Here is a 22,935-nt window from a genome sequence, read left to right as displayed (position 1 = left end):
CTTTTTCATACAGTGAAAACTATTTTTAGATATTGTCAAGATTAAAATGCAAAATTATAATGTTTGGCTTGGTATAATGGTTCCTGAATTTATTTTTTTCTAGGCTCATATTGGCAACTTATTAACATCAAAATTCTTCAGTTACAAGGATTTTGATACTTTACTGTATACTTGTGCAGCAGAGTTTGACTTTATGGAAAAGGAGGTAAGATACCATTTCCAGTCTTTTTTCCTGCAGTTTCAGGGTCCGCAGTGCACTCTTATCTCAGAGGAAGAATGCCTAGCAGCTTAATGAAAGCTCTTCCCATTTGTACATTTATTTATGACCTTTTCTGTGTTGGTAATTTGGAAATATGCGTTCAGAATGCCCACAGTGCGTGGATGAGTGGACACAGGCATTTCCAATTGCCTCTTTTCAGAGACAGCATTACTGTTCAGTCGGGCTTCAGGCTCTTAGGCTTCTACTTATTATGTGGATATTTGAATGATCTCGTTGCATTTAAATAGCAGTGAGCACAAGTTTTTCATACTGTCATTACTCTTGAAAATTTGATTCTGACATTTGGTGTTTACAGGAAAGCTAGAGAGGGGGTAGTGGATTGTGGGACAGAACCCTGCAATGCGAACTAATGGTCTTGAACAAACCTGTCTTATTCTTTGTGTTATAGCCTACTAGTTCCTTGTAGTATACTGCAAACAGATATTCTGAAGACAAAATGAGTTTCACATAGTAAAGTACTTTGATCTCATAAGTGAAATTTTATTTTCAATACTTCATGAGCTAGTTTGTTTCAAACATGTTTTTATTAGCCTTGGAAGCCCCACCCATTTTCCTTTCCTTTACAGCTATTTATACTCGATACTTCTTCCTTTAAGGCTACATGTGTAGGAGTGCACTAACCTGGCCACTGCTTTATTGACACATTCATTTCCCCTGCAATCCCTCTGTGATAATACTATGTCTGGAGTGCCAGGCCAGCAGCCTTCAGCATGGAGTCATCTGTTCTTAGTCAAGTGTGCCTGGACGACTCCAGTTAATTACACATTGGTCTTCATTTGTCCTGTTTGTGATATTGATACATAATAGCTAATAAAAGCTATGCAAATGGCAATAGAAAAAAGCAAAGGAAGAGTATCTTGTAAGATCCTAAAATAACAGTTATAGGAAGTCAGGACGTCTTTTAGAAAGTGGTGAAGGAAGTAGAAGGTGAACATCATCAAAGGACGGAAGTGCTGTAGGAGGGGCTGGAGACCATGGAGAGCATCGTGCGGCTGTAGCCCAAGAGTGGCCGTTGCCTCAGTCTAGTGAAAGAAGTTGTGTGTTGAGGCATGGCATGACTTCATTCAGTGTAAGCAGAATGTCAGGCTGTTTGTAGTATGCCATGCCTATCTCCATATGCATCTGAATTCAGGGTCTGTTACTAGGCAGTTGAGTGTCTATGTCTTGAGGGAGTGCATACCTTTTATAGTTATCATACAATAGAGAAAAAGACAAACCTTGAACACTACTCCCTATCACAATTCCAAACTGACCTGGGAAGATGCTTAACATATATAATGGAAAAAACAAAGGCAATCTTACTTACCTATAATTAACACACAAAGGACAGTGGCTGGAGTGGGGAGATAACTGAGAAGTGCACAGGTGTTACTAAATATATTTCTGTAAATTTATCTGTTGATAAGATGTAAAGATTAGCTTTGTTACCTTCATAAGCATTGGTCATTATTCAGCATGTATTTGGGTATAAAAGAAAAAAATACAGTGGGTAAGAATATACATAAAATGTGTACGGTAGCTTGTTCCATGTAAGCAAACCCGCTTTAATGGGATGAATAGCAAGAGAGCTCCTCAGTTAGACAAATAGTGTGTAGGGAGAAGAGGCTCTAGCGGCCTTTCACAGGAGTTGGGGACCTGTATTTTTAGTGTTTTCAGCCCAGCTCTGGTAAAGTGTGTTTCTATGGAAACGTGCCTTAATTTCAATGATGGAGTCCATGCATAGGCTGGACTCTCAGCTGATGAATGTTTGTGTGAACTTTCTCTTCCACCTTTAGAAATTCATGTGTTTCCTCATTTGAAAAGGAGTTTTGTTTGGCTAAAACACTTCTCTCTAACAAATACCTTCAATTTTAGACTCCGCTGAGATACACGAAGACGCTGCTGCTTCCTGTTGTTGTTGTCATCTTCGCCTCAGTGGTTAGAAAGGTGCGCGCGCCGCCGAGAAGCCAACCACCGCTAAATACACCCCACCTCGCTGTATAGTAGTTACAGACATTTGACTACGTGATAATCTGATAGTTTGTGTGATTTATTGAAGCATTCTGTATTTTTGTACTGATGGCCTCTGGTGGGTACATACCAATCTCAAAGATGTTCTGCTTCTGCTAGCTGAAAGTCGCCACAGGGAAGGGAGGCCTAGGTTCTTGCTGTGTACTTGGAAGGCACGTCCAGAGGCTGTAACTGACCCACTGACCTAGATTCCAGTTGACTTACCCGTGTTCATTGTTTAGATTTTAATGCTAAGTCATAGTTCCAAAAGCATTTAATATTTTAACTGATGTACACAGTATGCGAGCAGTTTTCAGTTACTCTTGAATAAGGTTTATTATTAATCAGAAAAAATTGCGAAACTTCAGTGTATTGATGAACTAGATAGCTTGTTAGTTTCCAAATTTACTTTACTAATGAAATTTTAAGCCCTGGTGTAAAGTAGGCCTGAGAAACATTAGTTGACTATAAAGAAAGGCAGGTGTGGAGCTCTTTTTTTAAGGAGCTTGTGAAGTCTGTAACTGCATGAGACTTAAAAGATGAGATCGTGTGCAATTGAAGAAGACACAGCAAAGCCCAGCACGAGCTCTAGGGATTAGGTTAACGCAGTATTTATCTGAGGGATATCTGTGCACGTTATGTTTGCACTGTGCTTCATGCTCCTCCAGACTATTTCCCCATGGCATATTTTGATGTGCTATTCAGCCACTGACCCACGGGCTAGACAGATAGTGCCTTGGAAGGTCAGAAGTTGTTAGTAGCCCACTCTCACACTAGACTCAGGCTTAGCACCCTCCTCCTATACCAGACACCGGGTGATGCCCAACTTGGCACTCTCTCAGCATGTTTCAGCTCATGTCACTTTACTGTTTCACTGTGTGCCAACCTCTGCACCTGCTTTGCCTTTTTCCACTATGATTCATATATAAAAGCCTTCAAAATTAACCAGATATTGCCCATCAAAAGACTATTCAAAGACTACAGTGGCCGGGCATGATGGCACATACCTTTACTCTTCATGTGTGGGAGCCAGAGGCAGGTGGATGTATGTGGGTTTAAGGATATCCTGGTCTATATACCGAGTTCTAGGCCAGCTAGTGCTGCGCAGTGAGATGAGACTATGCCCAATAAAACAAAAGACTGCAGTTTTGCTAGCAAGGTGTGATGGAATATAATAGGTCAGATGAACGAAGCTCCACTGTTTAGTTAAAAGAAGAAAAGATTCAAATAGAAGATGGATAATTGTTTTCAAATATTTAAAAAGCCTGTTATTAGGAAAATATGACTACATTCCTTTTGGTGCCTTAGAAATCTGGCAAATTGTAAATTCTAGAGATAGGGCTTTTGACCAGAAATGCATAGGTCAATCAGGAAAGTATTAGAACCCGTGGCAGCAGCCCAGTATTTCTTCTCGGGGTTAAGCTAAGGCATGTGCAGAATGCTGTGCTGATCTTTGTGCTGGAGATAGGATTTGAAGAGTTGGTGTCTCTGAGCCACTTAGGCAGTTCTGTGTACATGGTTAAGGGAGGCCATTTCATCCTTCTGAGCCTGTTGCTAATGTCTTAAGTGGGATACTGCAGTTTTCCTAACAGGATTCCTGAATGTTAGACACAATCAAGGACTGTAAATAATGTTGAAATTATTATTTTCATAGTCATCTCTTATCTCCATATTTATCATGTTTATATTAAGAGTTTTAACATCTTTAATAACAGCTATTCTAAAGTCTTTAAAAATCTATTTGCAGATTATTAGTGATGTATGGGGTGCCATAGCTAAACAACAGACACATGTAAGGTAAATATGCTCTTAATTTTCTGACTTCCGTTTATTGAATATTTACTACAGTATATACTTGTATGCTTATATGTTATACATTCAGAATTTCATAAGTGATGTTTTCAATTGTCACTATTCCCTTCCTGTGGAGGATACTGGACTCTGCATTCATTCATCAGATCTTATCCAGAGAAGTCTGACCACACCCCCTCATACCCTCTTTTTTTAGAGGGACACAGCTTTTGCCAGAAAATCACTTACTCTACTTGGGAGCGATTAGATTGGTGTACTTCAGAAATAAACACAGAAGTATAAAACTGGATCTATTCCTCATTTTTTCTCAACCTCCCTAAGAAGCAGTATTAATATATAGGTAACCAGATGTACCTAGAAGTTGACAAACAGAACAGAATATCCTTGTAATTAAAGAAATAAAAGGCCTTTTCTGAAGGATACAAAGCATATATGCTGGGAAGGTTGACAACATCAAACAGAAGTACTTCCATTTGATAAAAGATGCTAGAAGCATTACTGAAAGGAAAAGGATAGTTGCAACAAATACTTATGACATGTGACTCAGGATTGATGACAGCCTGGGACACATAAAGAACCTAGAAAAAGTAATAGGAAAGTCTTCATACACCAGGAAATGAGTGAAAGACACAGAAAAGAGAACTGAAAGAAAGGTGAGTCTGTGTTTTCCGTCTCCACCACACCCATGCCCCAGGACCGTATGCACTTCAGTAATGGCCAGCTGTTCCTGTCAGAGTAATTTGTGTCCTCCACTCCCTTTCAGTCTGACTCTTGGCATAGCCAGTAGAAAATTGTAGTAGTTGAAAGGCAAACAGTCTTGTGATGAAGAAACTTTGAGTAAAACTAAGTCTTTACTAAGCAGATTAGTAAGAATTGGTGATATCCAAGGCTTACATAGCTGGAAGAAATGGGAAACAATTGGCTGTGGCCCTTCAAGCTGGCGCTCCCCGCTGCAGGTACATCCTGCGGCAGTGTCTGCACAAATGGAGATAGTGGTCAAAGGATGCTTAGCATGGCACTGTGCAAAATATGGAAAGTTAGCATGGTCAAAACATGTATTAATACAGAGTAAAATTATGGTCCCGGAATAAAGTAGAATATTTTACCATCTTTATGGGAATAGTTCGAGCATACATCATTGGATTTTTTGAAAGCCAAGTCACACATACATACATACATACATACATACGGCAACTATACTTTTAAGTTATGCGTTTGTATGCAGTTTCTTTTATAACTTGAATATTCTTACCTTTTCACTATTTTCTGACCCTCGGAAGCTCTGCTAACACAATGGAAAAATCTTGTATAGTATAGCATTTGGAAACAGTTGTCTGTAACTATGCTTTGCTTGCACCTGCATGGATGGGCAGAAAAGAGCAAGTGATTTTGGTATATGATGCCAAAATTTCTCTTCATTTGAGGTAGTGTTTTGTTTTGGAAGAGTTTGGACAAGCAGCTTCAAAGTTAGAACCTTAGTAGTCAACTCTGGAAAAGGAAAGTAAAAATTTTCATAGAAAAATACAACTGCCTCTCAAGACTAGCCAAACTCCACAGGGGATTTCAGAAAACCAGACTTTTGTGGGGTTTTCAGTTCAGTAGAATCAGAGTGCTCTTGTGGAAAGGGAATGGCATGCTGACATTTCATTTCTCATAAGAGCAAACGTTATGCCAGGATAAACTGGAGAGGGAGGAGAAAGAGGCACACCTTAGCTTGGATGCGATCATCATCAGCTGCTCCATTCATGGACCTGGAGGTAAAGAAGTAGTCATGGCTACACGGAAAAACTGCATCAGCTTTGAGATGGCCCTCAATGCAGCCTTGGCTGACAGGCCCACTGGGGCTGGCTTCCCTCGCTGTCTGTGGGGGTGACAAATGATTGTAGCATGTTAACACTGTGGCTGCTCAGGGAATGGAGACTGAGTGACAGCCCACCTCCTTCATACTTGGCCTGTGTGTTTGCTAAACACATTTTTTGAGACCAGATTCCCAAATCCGATTGTGCTCTGGCCAGGCTGGGGGAGGAGGACCACTGATACTGCTGTTCATCTGTGTTCAAGCCTTGGGAACAATTCTGGGTCTCTTAATTCCATGTCAGAAATCTTCCAGATCCCTCTTTCCTGTCTGACACCTCCATCTGACACCCCGGTGGCTTACCTCAGCAGCTGTAAGCTTTGATTTTGCTCTTAGGTGCATATTCTAGCAGTTGGCGGATCTTGCCATTGCCACATTTAGAATATTTGGACTGTGACTACCCCGGCCCTTCCTTACTCCAGCCTGCCACTGCTGCCTCTGTGGAGTGCCTCTCCTGACTGCCTCTGCCTCTGACCTTATCGCCCAGATGCAAGCTTTTCCAGCGGAAGTCAGAACACACCATATCCCTGTTCTCTTCAGCCCTTCAGGGCCCTTGAGGACAAGTACACCACAGTCCTCATCCTGGCCTCCAGGACCTTGGAGCCTCTGACTGCTCACCTCCCATGACCCACCCTCCTCTTAGTCTTGGTCTTCTCTTCTCTGCGGGCACACTGTCTTCATGGCTGGCCCAGCAGACCCCCCTACCCTGGACCTGTGGCTCCTGTCTGCTTTTTGTCCACAGGGTGTCTCCTTCTCCCCCATCTCAGAGCCCAGGCAGATACTTGTTCGTGGTGCTAGCCCTCTGTAGGCAGTCATGCTCCAGCATGGTCCACCTTTTCCTGCCTCTACAGCTCTGGTCACTGTGAGACAATTGCTTATTTACCTTTTTTCCTCTTTGATTTATATATAAACTCTGAGAGGATAAGGATGGTTTCCTATTTTGTTACTTCTCTATTTCCTAGGTGTTCAGTATTCAGTGAACTTGAGTAGATGGATGGATAGATCTATACCGTGGACTCCTGCAGGTCCCATTTTAATGGAGAGGGGCAAATGAAGTGATATGCAAAATACAAATATGAATCCTGTCTCCTCTAAGAAGGGCAGTGGGACAGGCGTGACTGTGGAGTGGACACTTTGTAGGAGACAAACTTCTCTCGTGGCTTTAGGAGTCAATTAGCCTGTGACCAAGTCACTTTAATCAGAAGAGGACAAGGGAGGAGGTAGCTGTCCAGAGTGAGAAGTGGGGCCATTGCAAGAGGAGCATTGGAGCTGATGGACTGAACGTCCGCATCAGTTGCAGAGGGACACTTCATTCATTTTAGACGTTGAAGCAATGGAGTGGCTGACTGCCTGGGCCTTCCGGTAACTGCTTGTCCTGCTACTGTAGGAATTGATGGTGGGCAGGGAAAGATGATAGCAGGACGTCTCAGTCTCTAAACACATAACCAGAAAAAGAGAGCATTCAAGCAAAGCTGAGGGCAGATGTACCTATTTGAATGTTAAACACCTAGTGCTGAGAAGACTGTGCGTGCAACTTCTGTGGCCATGCCGTCTCTACTGCAGCAGTAGGACAGAGCTTCAGCGGGGGAGTAGTACAGAGCTCACCAGGGGAGGAAGCAGGCACAAGGGTCCTGAAGACTTCAGGGTTCTCATCTCATGCCTTAAGGGGCCTGCTATACCCACCATAGGATTATTGGCATAGTAAATACATGCCTAGTCAGATTCACATTGCCCTTTAAAAAATAAACTATTTTAAATGGTTGTACACTAGTATTGGGATGAAATTTTTAGGTTTTTTTATTTCCATGTATGTGTCTTGGGAGGAATACTAAAGAGATTATAAGAGGTTATCAAAGATAAGAGAACAAGTAAATGACATGACTGCCTCAGTAACAAGTAATTTTTTTTTTTTTTTTCATTTCAGAAAACACCAGTTTGATCATGGAGAGGTAAATATTTACTTTATATATGTGGACTTCGTTTTGTAGTCTTGGTGTCTGGGCTTATTGGCACTTGCCATTAATTTGTCTTCACACTTCTATGGTATGTATTTGTGTGTGTGTGTGTGTGTGTGTGTGTGTGTGTGTGTGTGTGTGTGTGTGTGTGAATGTGCAGGCTGAGTAGTTGGCTCATTTGCTGAAGTGGTAAACACTGTGGTCAGTGAAGTCTGTCCTTACAGACTAGAGCCTAGTTTCTGGAGCCCAGTGAGGCAGACACGTGAGGTGCCGTTGCATGATGGAATGCCACGTTTTTCTCCACCCACCGTATCCAGAAGCCTCAGAAGTGTGAGTGGCTGCTGTCCCCACCTTTCGGAAATGAGCTGGCTTTACACAGCCCAGCGTGAAAGCACTGTGGTTTGAGGCAGCGGCCTTCATTCCCTTGACCACTTCCATGCTTTGGTCTAATGCCAAAAACAAGGCAGATTCAAGGTAGACCCAGAAATCAGGCTGCATTGACTGCAAACTTCCCTCTGAATACAGTTGCACAAATGCTCAACTCAGCTGCCTTCTAAGTTCAGCCTCTGATAGAGTGGTATAGCCTGATAGTACATTTGAACAATGTCTGTAGCCAACAGATTAGGCAGTTCTCAGTTCTCATCAAAGTGCAGAAAATAAGTATTCATAGAGCAGTCAGCCATGAATGGCTATTTATAGGGTCCCTTCCCCTACCAAGCCAGACCTATCTTGGAAGAGAGACAGGAAGAAGTGTAAGAGCCAGGGGTCAGGGAGGACCAGAGCGGCTTCAGATGCAGGACTGCCACACTCAAGAACACACAGCAGCTGTGGTCACCTGCACAAGACCTGTGCACGATCAAGCCCATCCACATTCCAGCATGGGTGAGGTGGGGCTTAGGAGCCTCCACCATTAACTGAGGAGCCATGGACAGCTGGTGGCTTCTAAGGGAAGGAGAATCAGTTTTCTTTAAAGATATGGCCAGGTAGGTCCAAATGCTCCAGTGGATGATCTCAACCCCATGAGAAGGCAGGGGAGGAAGGGAGAGAGAGCCGAAGAGAGGGAGGTGTGTGTGTGTGTGTGTGTGTGTGTGTGTGTGTGTGTGTGTGTATGAACAGCACAGAGAGAGAGAGAGAGAGAGAGAGGTAACAAACAGCACAAATGAACTAATACTGTTTTTAAAGGAGGCACAAAGTTAAGAGGATGTAGTCTGGGGGTGTGGATCTGAGAGGAGTTAGGGGAAGATGTGGGAAATGAATATATTCAAATGCCTTGCTTGAAATCCTCAAACAGTTAATAAGAATAGTACATAGAATCACTTAAGACCCCATTCTGCCAGTCCAGATGAACAATGTGTTCTTAGCACAAATGGCGGAAATGAATGCGTCTCTCCCTCCCTCCAGCTGGTTTACCATGCTCTACAGCTGATCGCGTACACAGCCCTTGGTGTTCTCATCATGCGACTGAAGCTCTTCCTGACCCCACACATGTGTGTTATGGCGTCCCTGATCTGCTCCAGACAGGTAACTTGGGTGACAGTGAGTTCTAACTCAGCTGTAGCTACGTGGGGCCTTACGCCGTGCTGGCTGACGGGGTTTTGTAGTCTTTACCACTGAGCCCTTGGTTCTGTATACAGCTTCCTAAGCCTAATGGCCCTGGCTGATTACTCTCTGCCCTTCTACTTTATAAAACTGTTCTGGCAAACAGCAAATGCCAAATCAGTGCAGCCTGGGTCTGTCAGTGATCTCTATGGGCACTGATAGAATGTGCAACTCAACTGTAGAAAAATTTTTATATTTATATCACAATTGAATCATCATTACTACCACCACCACCACTACTACTATTGGAATTTTGTTTTTGGTGTTTTGAGAAAAGGTTTCTCTGTGTAACCCTGGCTATCCTGGAACTCGCTCTGTAGACCAGGCTGGCCTGGAACTCAGAAATACCTGCTTGCCTCTGCCTCCCGAATGCTGGGACTAAGGGCATGCACCACCACTGCCCAGCTACATAATTTCTAAAAATGCATTTCAAGTTAACTTTGAAATTACATTGTCTTATTCAGAATCAAAGTTTAAAATGTTTTTCATTGTGTGCACACTTGTATGTGTGTCTCTGCTTTTACTCTTTAGAGGTCAGTCATCCTTGATGATTTACTCTTACTTGTCATATGGAGAAATGTTTACTCCTCTGTACTGTTGTCTCATCGGTCAGTCAGCAAGGTGCGGAAGCATCACCTCCATCAGCTGTAACAAACGTTTACTAAGCACCAGCTCTGAATTATGGGGTGGAAAAATCAAAATGTGTATCTGTTCCCCAAAAGTCAGGCAGGGGCTACCCAGGTGAAAGAACTAAGTGTGGGCTGCTTATGCATGTGACGGGGCTCTTATCACAGTGTGCACACCATGCAGAGAGGCCCCTGCTCCTCATCCTCATCTTTTAGGCTGCGCTGGGACTGGAAAGAGCTGGTGGCAAGTCCTCCATCTTGACCCCCAACCCCCAGATGGGGCGGGCACTAGCCTCTGCACCATGTTCTGGACTCAGAAGGACTCTGCCCTGGGCTAAGCCTGTACCTGCTGTGGTGCTGGAGGTCGCACCCAGGCTCACAGGCTCGTGCTCTGCCAGGGGGCTGGGTGCCTAGCCTGTTCTGCACCCACAGGTCTTATAAATGGGCTCTCATTTTTATTCGGGCCTGGGCCTTGTAAATCAAGAGGTGGCCTGGCTCTTCTCGCTATGCTTCTGAAGTGGTGTCCCTCTGGGGATTGTTTGCCAGGCCAGCAAGGTGGCCCAGTGGGTAAAGGCACCTGATGCCAAGCACAATGCCCTGAGTCCAGTCCTGGAAGATGGAAGGAGAGAACTGACTCCACAGTTTCTTCTAAGCTCTGTCTCCTCCACAGTAAGAACTAAGTAATGACAGGCAGTTAGGGTTTCCGCAGTCCACAGGGGCACCGCAGCCGGGTTGGGCTCTTCCTCAGGATGGTTTCTTATGGGTACACACTGCTCTGGGCTGACAGTCACAGGGTCTTTACTTGGATTCCAGCTGTTTGGATGGCTCTTCGGCAAAGTGCATCCTGGCACTGTTGTTTTCGCCGTATTAGCAGTAATGTCTATTCAAGGTTCAGCAAACCTACAAACCCAGTGGAACATTGTCGGGGAGTTCAGCAATTTACCACAAGAAGAGCTCATAGAATGGATCCGATACAGCACAAAACCAGGTAAGAATTACAAGAAAGCCCTGTTACTTTTATAAATTACCACAAAATCCCACCTGCGTTTTCTAAAGGTGCTACTGCTTCCAGCACCATGGTTTAAAGGGGGAATGCTGTAAACATCTTAGTGATTTGCTTTGCTATTTTCATGTTAATTTCAATTTGTAAAAATTTTCCAAAGTTGAAAAGTGCTACATTTAACATGATTTTGTTGGTTCCTTCCTTAATGGAATTTGAATATAAGCCTTCCCAGTCCCTCTCACTGGCAAGTTGTGCCCTTTAAACCTGTTCCTGTGGAAACTTGCTGTCCTATATGAAGTGGCTGGTGCTGCGAAACTTTCTTAGTCAGTTGAATATTGCTCTCTGAGATATTAGAAAAGGAAAGGGAAAAAGAGAAAGGTGGTGACCGCTCCTCGGCTCTGAGGACTCCCCAAGCCTGGCTGCAGACCTTCATCCATCAGCCATCGGCCTTCATTCTGTTCCTGCCTTGAATCATTAGCTAGTGAGCCTTGCTGGGCTTCAGCCATCTCTGTTACTTGTGAAATAACTGGGCTGTCCTGATGGCAGCCCCTGGTGATGCTTGTCCAGCTTGTTCTCAGACCATGTTACTGCTTCCAGATGCAGTGTTTGCAGGCGCCATGCCCACCATGGCAAGTGTGAAGCTCTCTGCCCTCCGGCCTGTGGTGAACCACCCACATTATGAAGATGCAGGTCTGAGGTTAGTGTACAGATGCATGGCAGGAAGGACACGTGTTCATACAAATAGACAGGAGGGAGGAACCCAGCAGAAGAGGACTGCTGCAGAGAAGACAGTGTCAGCATGGCTATTGCAGTCATCCATGGGGAGGCCGTGAGGAAGCAAGGCCGCTGGGCTAGGAACAAGACTATTGAGGCGCCAAGGTACAGGAAAGCTGTTATCTTCGATGCTGTTTCCTATTGAGCAGACAAAAAGAAAGCAAGGCAGCGTGGCGTGGTGGCGCACGCCTTTAATCCTGGCACTCGGGAGACAGAGGCAAGGGGATCGCTGTTAGGTGGAGGCCAGCCTGGTCTACAAAGTGAGTCTGGGACAGCCAAGGCTACACAGAGAGAGCCTGTCTCAAAAAAACAAAAACAAAAACAAAAAAACAAGCAAACAAAGAAAAAAATCCTTTCAGTTATTCAAGGTGTCGAGGCCTCCTTCGCCCCATCGCCCACAGTTGTGAGACGTACAGCAGTTTGTGTTTGTAGTAAAGCCTCCACGTCAGCTTTTTTCTTGAAGTCTGAGGAGTCAGTTGCAAGAGATTGATTCCGTGGGATTTCTGCTCTGCTTTTATGATATTGTTTGCTGTAATGAGCTTGAATATTTTGTGTGGTCGTGTAAGACTTACTTGTTTTTCCATAAATGATGCCGTGTGTTCTCTTAGAAGGGGTGATAGATTTAATACACGTGCACGTTCCAGAGCAGGTAAAGAAGCTATTCATTTCCTAAATGATTAGATGAATACTATTAGGATATTGGGTTTTTTTGCATAACAATGAGGTATACATTTTATAAATAAAAAGCTTTTTCATTAAAAAATCAATTTTGGAGAACTGAATTCCAAGCAATTTAGTAGAGTACATTTTTCTTAAATCTAGAAGTCAAGCGGAGAGTTGTGTGGGCTGAGCAGCTGCCTCTTGCAGCGCTGGAGCTAGTGTGCCTGCTTTCTTGCCTGTCTGCACACAGGGCACACAAGCAAGGGAACAAAGAGAAGATTAAGTTTGGAACGGAGGGGCCTTACATCAGAGCCACCCCTCTTATCTAGAACCCCGGAGCTACTTCTGCCTTCTAGTTGTCATCATGCCCTGACCCCTTGCAAACTCCTGCAGCACGTTTCCACCGTCTCTCTTCTCTGGAGTGTGCTCGGTTCATCCCATGCATCCATGCACACTTCCATAGAGCATTGATCGGATCCGTTCTAATCTTGAAGTTTTTGTCTATTTATTTTTTTCCTGAAGAGCCAGAACAAAAATAGTATATTCCATGTATAGCCGAAAAGCAGCTGAAGAAGTGAAGAAGGAATTGATGAAATTAAAAGTGAATTACTACATTCTAGAAGAGTCCTGGTGTATAAGAAGATCCAAGTGAGTATTTCATACAATTACTAGTTTGTAGTCATAAGAGTAAAAAGCTAGTTTAGACTCACGGTAAGAGGTCCATCAGTATGATATATGTAAAATAAAACATTTTCAAAAATATGAGTGAACATGCTGTGCATAACTATTTTAATTAGACCTTTTTGCCTGTTATATATACTTTTAATAGTGACATGCATGTATATATTACATTACTGTGATTGTATTGGGGTTGATAATCACCCAAACTGTTCTTACTTGCCTTTGCTGTCTGTAAACACTTTAGTTAGAAATAAGTGTATTTTCCTTCAAAAGACCTCAGACTCTGAAGCCAGGTACTGAGATAGTCCTGCTGTGCTGCAGTGGCTCAGCAGAGGCAGGGACTCCCGTGTCCAGGCGAGTCTGCCCCTGACCTGTGGTTCCCTGGCATCATCGCCTCAAATGAAACTCTCCTTTCTTGCTGCTTTACATCTCAGTGTACAAATAATTAGCTTTATGTACATTCTCCTAAGCTTATAATTTGGAAAGTTTGTTTTTCCATAACAAAGGTCACTGATCAGAGTGTAGCAACAATGCCAGAAAGATCTCAGAGTCGAATATAACTTCTGAAATGGGCTGGGCAGATGCCTTGGCATCTCAGCATGCCAAGGGGAGGATTGCAAATTTGAGTTACTTTTTAAAAAATTTATTCAGATTACAACTCAATTATTATCTCATCACTTATATCCTCCAGTTCCTCCCTCCCTCCTGCTTTCACTCTATTCCCCTCCCCTAGGTCTAAGACTGAGGGGGACCTCCTCCCCCACGATATGGTCATAGGCTATCAAGTCTCATCTTGGCAGCCTGTTTATTATTTCTTTGAGTGCCACCAGGCCTCCCCACCAAGGAGAAGTGGTCAAATATGGGGCACCAGAGTTCATGTCAGAGTCAGTCCGTGCACTCCACATAACTGGAGAATGCCCTATCCAGTTGCTAGATCTGAGTAGGAGTACACGTGGAATTTACGAACAGCCTGGACTGCATAGCAAGGCTCTGGCTGGAAAAGAAACAAAGCCGGAGCCCAGCAATAGTGCATACAAATGATGAGACAGCAAGTGACAGTGGTCTGCCATGACAGGACCAAAGCCTCCCCTAAATGGGGAGCACATGGCTTGAGTATTTCAGCAAGAGTTGACAGCATTGAGTAGAACACTGTTGTTTTATGTCAGAACTCTTAGTTTTGCCCAACTGAACCTCAGGAGACTGCCCTATCTGTGGCTCAGCTATCCTTGCCTGCCGTTTACTTCACTGATTTTATAGGACATCAAGAGAGATTGCTCATATAAACTTCATGAGTGAAAACAGTTCTATGGCATAGCATTGCTATAGCTTTGTCTACAAGACCTAAGATAGTTACTGGTTATGGAAAGCCCTTCCTGTGAGTAGGTTCCAGGTAACTTGAATTCAGTCATCATTTATGGAAAGTGTTATTGCTGTTACTGTGTAGAACATGTCTTAAATGCTTACAACCAGTGTTAAGGATATGGCTTAGCAGTTAAGAGCACTAGCTACTTCTACAGAGAACTAGGGTTCCCTTCCCAGCATTCTTATAACTCCAGTTCTGGGGGATATGATGCCCTCTGTGGCCTTATCAGACACTAGGCGCTTACATGATGCGCATATATATGCAGGCAAAACCTTCATACACATAAAATAAAAGTTACAGTGCCTATGGGGTGTGGACATAATGGAATCCATATACTCACCATTTCTCTCTGTTCTGTACATTGTACAGAATCCTAGTGTCTCTGTGTTATGAAGACATGTAAGAAGGCAGTGCTGGGTGAGCCTTGGCAACAGCTCAGAGTCCTGACAGCCTTCTGCTAGGTCGGGCTCTTTTTATCTCCTTGGGCTTCCCCTTTTAAGAAATGTGGAGGCCACTGGAACAGGAAAATCGTTTGCATAACTTTCCCCTAGTTGAGGAACACTGACCCAAGATTCACCCTAGTTTTCTAGACCCTTGCATGACATTTTTGCGTGTGTCCCAATTGCTGACGCTTTGTGCTCTCCAGTCTTGGTAGTGCGGCTTTGGTTTGCACAACTCTGGTGCTGCCGTCCTCTGGTATGCAGAGAACTGGTTTTATGTGGTTAAGGACATTGAGGACACTGAAGATATAAGGCAGTGGTTCTTAACCTGTGGGTTGCAAACCCTTTTGGGGGTCAGAAACCCTTTCACAGAGGTCACCTAAGCCTATCAGAAAACAGATGTTTACATTACTATTCATAACAGTAGCAAAATTACAGTTATGAGGGAGCAATGAAAATATTTTTGTGGTTGGGGGGTCACCATAATGTGAAGAATTGTTTAAACGGTCGCAGCATTAGGAAGGTTGGAAACCACACAAACATAAGGCAGTAACCGTTGCCTCCGAGCAACACCAGCACTGTCTGTCTGGCTTCAGATCACTCTGGACGCTTAGACTCTGACAAAACAGCCATAGTCAACTTTCTATAATTTTAATTTTAATTTTTCTTTGTACTGGGAATTGAACATCATAGAGCCTCATTTGGGCTATTCAAGCATCTTTCCTCAGACCTTTTTGCGTTTTGAGATATCATCTCAGTAACTTGCTCAGACTAGCCTTGAACTTGAGATGTTTCTACTTCAGCTCAGAGGTAGGTGAGATTATAGGCCTGTGCAACCAGTACAGGCTTTTCTTTTTCTTAAAATCTCCCAAGACAAGTAAAAATAGAAGAACCACGTGAGAATTCAGCAGCTGTGTCCATAAAGCATACCTGTTTAAAATGTTAAAATTATTTAGATGACTTATGTAGGCAAATATAACTTGGTAATCTTATTTATACCAGGCTTTGTTTTGGTTTTTGGTGTTGAGACAGGGTTCCTCTGTGTAGTCCTGGTTGTCCTGGAGCTTGGTATGTAGACCAGGCTGGCCTTGAACTCACGGAGATTCACCTGCTTTTGCCTCCTTGTGCTGGAATTAATGGTGTGCACCACCATGTGCTACTTATATTGCTATTTATAAAATATAGTAGTAGCTGGGCATTCTGGCACACACTTGTCATCCCAGGCCTTGGAACTCTGGCAGGAGGACCGTATGCTTAATGGTATCCTAGGCCATACAGTAAGACCCTGATTTTGAAGGGAAAAAAAAAAGTACATTGTATATGAGATTTAATTATTCATTCAGCTAAGAAGTAAGCTTACTGCTGTTAGGTGTCAGGCAGTCCATATATCCAGAAATACGCTTAAACTGTGCTACAGGAAGATTTCTGGTGGTTAGATAAAGCCAGAGTTCCTCAAGAACTCCTGTGAAACTGGTTCCCATCTGCCCAAAGTGCCATAAGGAGTCATTTCCCTTGCCTCTGTCAGAAGGGACGGATGGCTCTATTGACATGCAGGTGTGGCTGCATGTCAAAGCCCATGCTGGGTCTTGAAGCTCCATTAGTACCTTCTCACAGGTGCTGCTTACGTGTTTCCACGTTCACACTAACATCTTGGCTCTTCTCGCCTCAGGTCTTTATACCCATGTCCCAGCTCTGTCCCTGCTCGTCACCATTCTCTCTCCTGCTCTTCTCACTTCTCTTGCAATAACCCTGCCTTGTCTGATCTGTTTCTTTTCTCTCTGTTCTGTACTCTCTCAGACACCTCTAGATATGTTCTCTCTCTTGGTCATGTCTGTTGTGGTGGTTCGCCTGGTCCCAAGCTCCTAGAATAATGGCTCATGAGACTGTGTGTGTGTGTGTGTCTGTGTGTCTGTGTGTACACGAATAACCAAGGCCACATAGCTAGGCTCTTCTCTGACTAGCTCATAACCAAAAATAGTCCATTTATTCTAATTCACATTCTGCCACATGGCTGGTTACCTGTGCTCAGGTCCCATGTTTCTGTCCTCCAGAATCATTTCTGCCTTCCAGATGTCCCACCTTCTATTTCCTGCCTCAGCTTTAGGCCAACAGCATTTTATTGACAGGTGATGCTTCCATACAAAGAGATTCCTTCTGCACAGGTCCAATCTGCTCTTTCTCTCTTGCGCTGGACTCTGGATGGTTGTTTATTTGTTTGTTTGTTGATTTTTGTTTTTGTTTTTTTTCTCTCTCTCTTTTACCTGCAATAAAAGCTTTAAGTATACCACGGAGCGGCCATATTGAGAGTTTCTTTGCCCTGTCCCTCCCATACAGTCATAATAAGACTTTCTTTTAAATTGACTCATTTTAGAGTATAATAAATGCACCTTGCCCATGAACTAAGCAAATTTCCCCATTTTTTAATAGCTAATAATTTTGTACTCTGAGCCTGGTGCTGTAGATATCTGCCCCCAGTCTTCACATTCTGAGTGGCAAACCACTGCTTTGGGCATGTTCCTACTTCACTCCAGAGGAAACCACCTGAGGGAAGTAACTAACTTTAACAGCACATTCTGGATGAGCAGCAGAGGCAGAACTTACCAGAATTTGTCAGCTGTCTTATCCAGTCCCTGAGCACATGTGTCCTGTACATCTTACTTACACTCTCTGTTGCTGTGTTCTTCTTGTACTAAAGAGGAGCTATCACAGCTTACAAAAATAAAAGTAACTATTATGACACTAAAAAATTAAATTAATGTAAATAGGAAAGTTGAAATGAGACAAAAAAGTGTAGACAATGTGCTGTGCTGCCTGCATTTGGACAGTGTACATTGATTTTACCGTTCATTTACTTGTCTAGGCCCGGGTGCAGCATGCCTGAAATCTGGGATGTGGAGGATCCAGCCAATGCCGGGAAAACACCCCTGTGCAACATCCTGGTGAAGGACTCCAAGCCACATTTCACCACAGTGTTCCAGAACAGTGTTTACAAAGTCCTAGAAGTCATCAAGGAGTGACTGCTGCATGCACCGCCCTCAGAGACCGCATCAGTAATGGCTTTACTGCTTTGCCACTAAGTCGTGTAACATTTTAACTCAGATTGTAAAACCTTTTTTAAAAATCTTTTAAAGTAACTGTTTTCAAATGGAAAACATTTTATTTGGTCAATTTGTCATTCTGATTGTAAAAATGACTTACACCAGATCAATTAGTTACTGTTTCAGTGCACCTGTTAAAATTTGCTATGCAAATGAGTATATGCTTGTACATCATTTAAATATTTGTGTTACAGTGAACAAAGCCACCTGGGTAGAAAAACATCATGGGTCATGACAAAGATGATATGAAAACAGTCACTTCTGAACTGCTTAGGGGCTGCTTTTGAGCACAGAGCCTTTCAACACCCTTGCTCCCTGTCTCTGAACACTCAGTGATTCTGTAGTTCGCAGTCTTGTCAGCCCATCTCAGCACTCAGGCCAGGTGTAGCTGGTGTGTGGACCGCCTGTTCATCTCATTTCCTGGTGCTCTTTTTCTTTTGTATTGCTCTTGTGAATCCTGCCTGTTGTCACCCAGACTCCTGGGTGTGGTGGCGGACCGGCTCCTTCAGTTCCCATGTGTCTCTTCCCACACAGATTTTTTCCCCACATAAATGCTATCTTGTCTTTAGATTGATTAGCAAGTGCTTGTTCTTGGTTAAGAAATTAGTAATTATGTATCTTTCTCATTTTTAGTATTAACCAAATATTATATTTTAATAACTTTATTTCATTTAAAAATTTTTCATGATTAATTACAGTTTTAAGAAAACCTAAATTGGACAACCCAAAAAATGATGCAGAGAGAGTGAGAGAGAGAGAGAGAGAGAGAGGGAGGAGAGCGCTTATGGTAGACTATAGTATATCATAATTTTTCTTTTAGTATTAGAATAAAACGTAAGTAACTTCTGTCAAAATGTAAATGAAGAATTATAAATGAATAGAGTTTTTCTATTTTGCTTTCAAAATTGCCTGTCTTTAATAAGACAAAGCCTTAAACCTTATATTACAATTTTGCCTCAAAAAAACTTTAGTATGAGGAATGAGTATATTCAGTCTCCCCCGTTTCTTCTCCCCCCCCACCTTTTTGAAAATTTTCCAAACATGCTTTGAATTTCTTATATAAATTTTTTTCTTAGAAATTAATTTGTGTGAAATGAGATTCCTCAAAACCATGGATCTTCATTGTTGTAAGAAGTGGTTATTCGGTTTTAAATTCTAAGCAAACTGTGACCATAGCTGAGTACACATTTAATTATACAGTCTTCTCTTTATTAACCACAGGCAGATTAACCTCAGTGTGGATTGTCCTTGAGACCTGAGTCCTCAGGGATGGTTTCCGGTGCCCACTCCTGGCAGCCATGGAAGAGCTGTTCTCTTTCTGCCTTCTTCCCAGAGCCCAAGGACAAGCCTGTCTGGGGAAGCACTAGCTTGTTCCTATTGGTCACCTGCAAAGACAGCACATGCAACTGAGGAGTGTGACCTCAGTGAGGAGCCAGCCTCACCTGCCAGGGTCCCCCTCCCTGGAGCTGCATGGGGACTGTCATTTCCAATGCTGCAGACTATGCCAGGGACTCAGTGTTACACACAGTGACCAAGCTTCCTCATCTGATGCTTAATTTTATTTTATACGCTTTTACTAAGTCAGAAAATAAGGAAGCAGCTGGAGATAGTGGGTCAGGCTTGTTTGAGTGGCGATGCAGTAATGCAAAGAAATGGGAAGCGGGCCCTTGAGGCTGGAGAGAGAGAGAGTGGGCCTAGCTGTGAGGGGCATGCACGCCCTGCCCTGTCTGCAGCCATTCTACAGCCCAGTATGGCTGCTGTGGTATACAGCAGTTAGGATTTTTTAAAAATCACCTTTTAAAAAGTTATTTTCTATCCTTACCCTCTAGCAGTCCCCTTTATAATAAGCTCACATGTAATGATTGGAAATTCTGTACAGAGAAACAAAACATTAAAATACTATTAGAGCCAGTTCACATGCTGGGAAACATTAAAAGTAGCCTAAATTAGTTTTTTGCAGAAAGCTTTTGTAACCGTGTTTCTTAACGTAACTCCACCAGCAAGCTCTGCTTGTATTTTAGGCAGGCCAGCGTGGAGCTGAGGCTTTGGAGTCCACTGCACACTTAGCCTCCGGCATGTCTAGGAGCAGCCAGTGCTCTGCGCTGTAAACACTTTTATGGCAACATGGAAGAGTAATAGATTCTGTGTAGCTGAAAATGCAGTATTAAAGCTCAGTATTTTGCATATTTTTAGCATTTACAACTATTTTTGCTTTAGTGCAAGGAAAGGAAAGAAAGACAGGAGGCAATTGAAATAGTTATTGTGACATTAAAAAAATAAGTTGGGCACTACTACCATAAAAAGATAAGCCTCTAAAATGCCTGGCCAAAAAAAAGGAAAAAAAAAAAAGTGTGCTGTTAAAGTAGGTCAATAGTATTAAGGAGAAAATAAAAGGATGTGTCCAAAATAAAGTGATTCTGCATAGAAGCATTGTATTTTTATGAATTTTATGCCCCTTGTTTACATGTACTATATATGTTAAATAAAAAATACATGAAAAATGTACCAAATATTTTCTTTGCCTTCTGCTTTCCTTCGCACCTAACTGTGACTGTGCACACTTCCGTTTGTACTCAGATGGCCATGGGCTGGTTTGCATCATCTTGCAGACCTCACTGAAAGGGGAAGGGTAGCGACCATGGGGCCCACTGCTGATGGTAGGTACTAGAATCATCCAAAATGTTACTAGGTTTATGGTCAAAGCCACATGTTACTTTGTCCTTTTCGGCAAAGGACATATGTATTGGTATAATTGCAGAGTTGCTGACAGCTTTTCACATACGTTACCCCACAGACAATTTGGGATAAAAGATTGCTCAATTATAGTCTACACATTTGTGCAGTGCTCCTTAGCCTGCTTGGAGGGAAGGCAGTTTAGCTGTGTACTCACAAGTAGAACTGACTTTTGTTTTTACACAGGGTTTCTCTGTATGTAGGTCTGACACTAGCTCTGTAGACCAGACTGGCCTTGAACTCATGGAAATTTGCCTGCTTCTGCCTCATGGGATTAAAGGTGTGTGCCGCCACCACCCAGTTTAGAACTGTAACACAGCTGCACTTTGATTCTGACATCCTTGGCGACTGATGTTCTGATGTGATCATTCTCAAGCTAGTGGTCATCCCAAGTATCCAGAAAGGATGGAGAGATTGGCCCTTCCATAGAAACTTCTCACTTGGCTGGTGTGAGATGGGGGTCCCAGGATTTACATTTTTATTAGCATGTACATTAATATGTTGAGTCTCTTTCACCTCTCCATTGCCTTCTCTTGTCCTTTTACACTCTCATTGATCCCTTTTCTATTCCCCAAGTGTCGTGTGTGTGTATGTGTGTGTGTGTGTCCCAAAGGGTTTATTTAGGGTTGTTACAGGTTCATAGGCACATGGGTGAGGGCTTGATTATAAGAGCAGGCTGTTTACTGGTGGCTAAAGACTGAAGAAACCATCCCTCTGCCCCCTATTAACTGCCTAAAGATTTTCAAGGATGGGTAGGGCCTCCTGAGCCCCTTCTCCTAGCAACTGTTAATTGCCTATAAGTCGTCAGGGAGAGGTGGGCCTTGTAAGCCCTCCTTCCCTACTCCGTGGCAAACTGTTGATGGGCCCAGCCTTGTGTGGGTTTTATCAGTGACCACAGCTGCCAAGAGCTGAAGATTGCAGCAGCCTTACTAGGTCCTGAAGATGGTATTCCACATTGTACCCCTCCACATTTTTTTTGTATCCTGTTTCATAATGTTCCTGAACCTTGGGGGAATATAGATGCCCCACTCATAGTCATTTATTCTCCAAACCAACTGGTTATGAGCTTCTGCAGTAACTACAGCCCAGTACAAAAGGAAGCTTGGCTGACAGCAGCATTAGTCCATGGGCACAATCATATTCAGAAGCAAATTGACAGCTACATCATGTCCTTTCAGCAAGACTTCCCCAGGAGGACCTAAGTTCTTCCCTGCCATGGCTTTTGAGTGGGTTTGCCACAACAAGCAAGTGAAGCAGGCCACCACTCTCACCAGAAAGCAGCTATCTTCCGCAGTCCTGCCACTGTTGCACCACTATTAACCCCAGCAGGCCAGTCCTGCAGCGTACACAAGAGCATGGGCAGCTCCCTGCCAACAGCTTACATGGCACCTCCCAGCACCATAAAATATTGCCAGAAGAAGGAAGCTTCGAGCTTAATTGCAACTCGAGTTCTGTATGCCTTTCAATCAAAGTATGCATTGTGTTCAGTAACAGGGTCTTAACCGTATACCTATGGTACATAGCCATTACGAGGGGCAATGATCCATATTGTTTTATGTACATCAAAGGCCTTCTTGGCCAACAACCTATGGAGAAGTAGTTCATCCCTACTACTGGGTTTTTCATTTTTAACATTTTCATACATGTATACTATGTATTTTGATCATACTGTGTAACTCCTCCAAGTCCTCCCTCTTCCTCGGCAAGTCAGTTGCCCTTTCTTTGTCATTGTGACTCAGAGTCCCATTACAAATGCACAGAGGAGCATGAATAACTTAACTAGTGGCTAGGCTATTGAAGAAAATTATCTCCCTCCCACCATCAGCCAGTAACTGTATAATCTCAAGGGGAGATGGGCCTTGTGATTCCCTCCCCTCTTGGCGACAATGTTGATGGGCTAATTTTTCACAGCTGATGAGAGTTCAAGAATGCAGAGAAGAAAATGTTCCATAGCACTCTACCCCTTTCTCTAGCTCTTTCATTCTTTCTGGACCCTGTATGATGGTCCCCAAGCCTTTGAGGGAGTGTGAGTGGTGTCCTGTTGAGGCCACAGCTTCTGCCACTAAA

General features: G+C 43.2%; 1 protein-coding gene across 1 annotated transcript in view; it reads left to right on the top strand.

Annotated features, from left to right (window-relative positions):
• The window catches only part of Dpy19l1 (dpy-19 like C-mannosyltransferase 1), an 88,448-nt gene extending 70,003 nt beyond the window's left edge, over positions 1-18,445 (top strand). Inside the window, exons 14-22 of the mRNA XM_051156090.1 lie at positions 104-205; positions 2,135-2,206; positions 4,017-4,066; positions 7,861-7,885; positions 9,293-9,412; positions 10,930-11,104; positions 11,717-11,816; positions 13,076-13,201; positions 17,898-18,445. Of these exons, the coding sequence (XP_051012047.1) occupies positions 104-205; positions 2,135-2,206; positions 4,017-4,066; positions 7,861-7,885; positions 9,293-9,412; positions 10,930-11,104; positions 11,717-11,816; positions 13,076-13,201; positions 17,898-18,054 (927 nt within the window). The 3' untranslated portion in view covers positions 18,055-18,445. The remainder of the gene's footprint in view (positions 1-103; positions 206-2,134; positions 2,207-4,016; positions 4,067-7,860; positions 7,886-9,292; positions 9,413-10,929; positions 11,105-11,716; positions 11,817-13,075; positions 13,202-17,897) is intronic.
• The last annotated feature ends 4,490 nt before the right edge of the window (positions 18,446-22,935 follow it).

The sequence above is a fragment of the Acomys russatus genome, chromosome 14 (assembly GCF_903995435.1).
Source record: "Acomys russatus chromosome 14, mAcoRus1.1, whole genome shotgun sequence".
NCBI classification, from domain to species: domain Eukaryota; kingdom Metazoa; phylum Chordata; class Mammalia; order Rodentia; family Muridae; genus Acomys; species Acomys russatus.
This window is presented reverse-complemented; position numbering and strand designations above follow the sequence as displayed.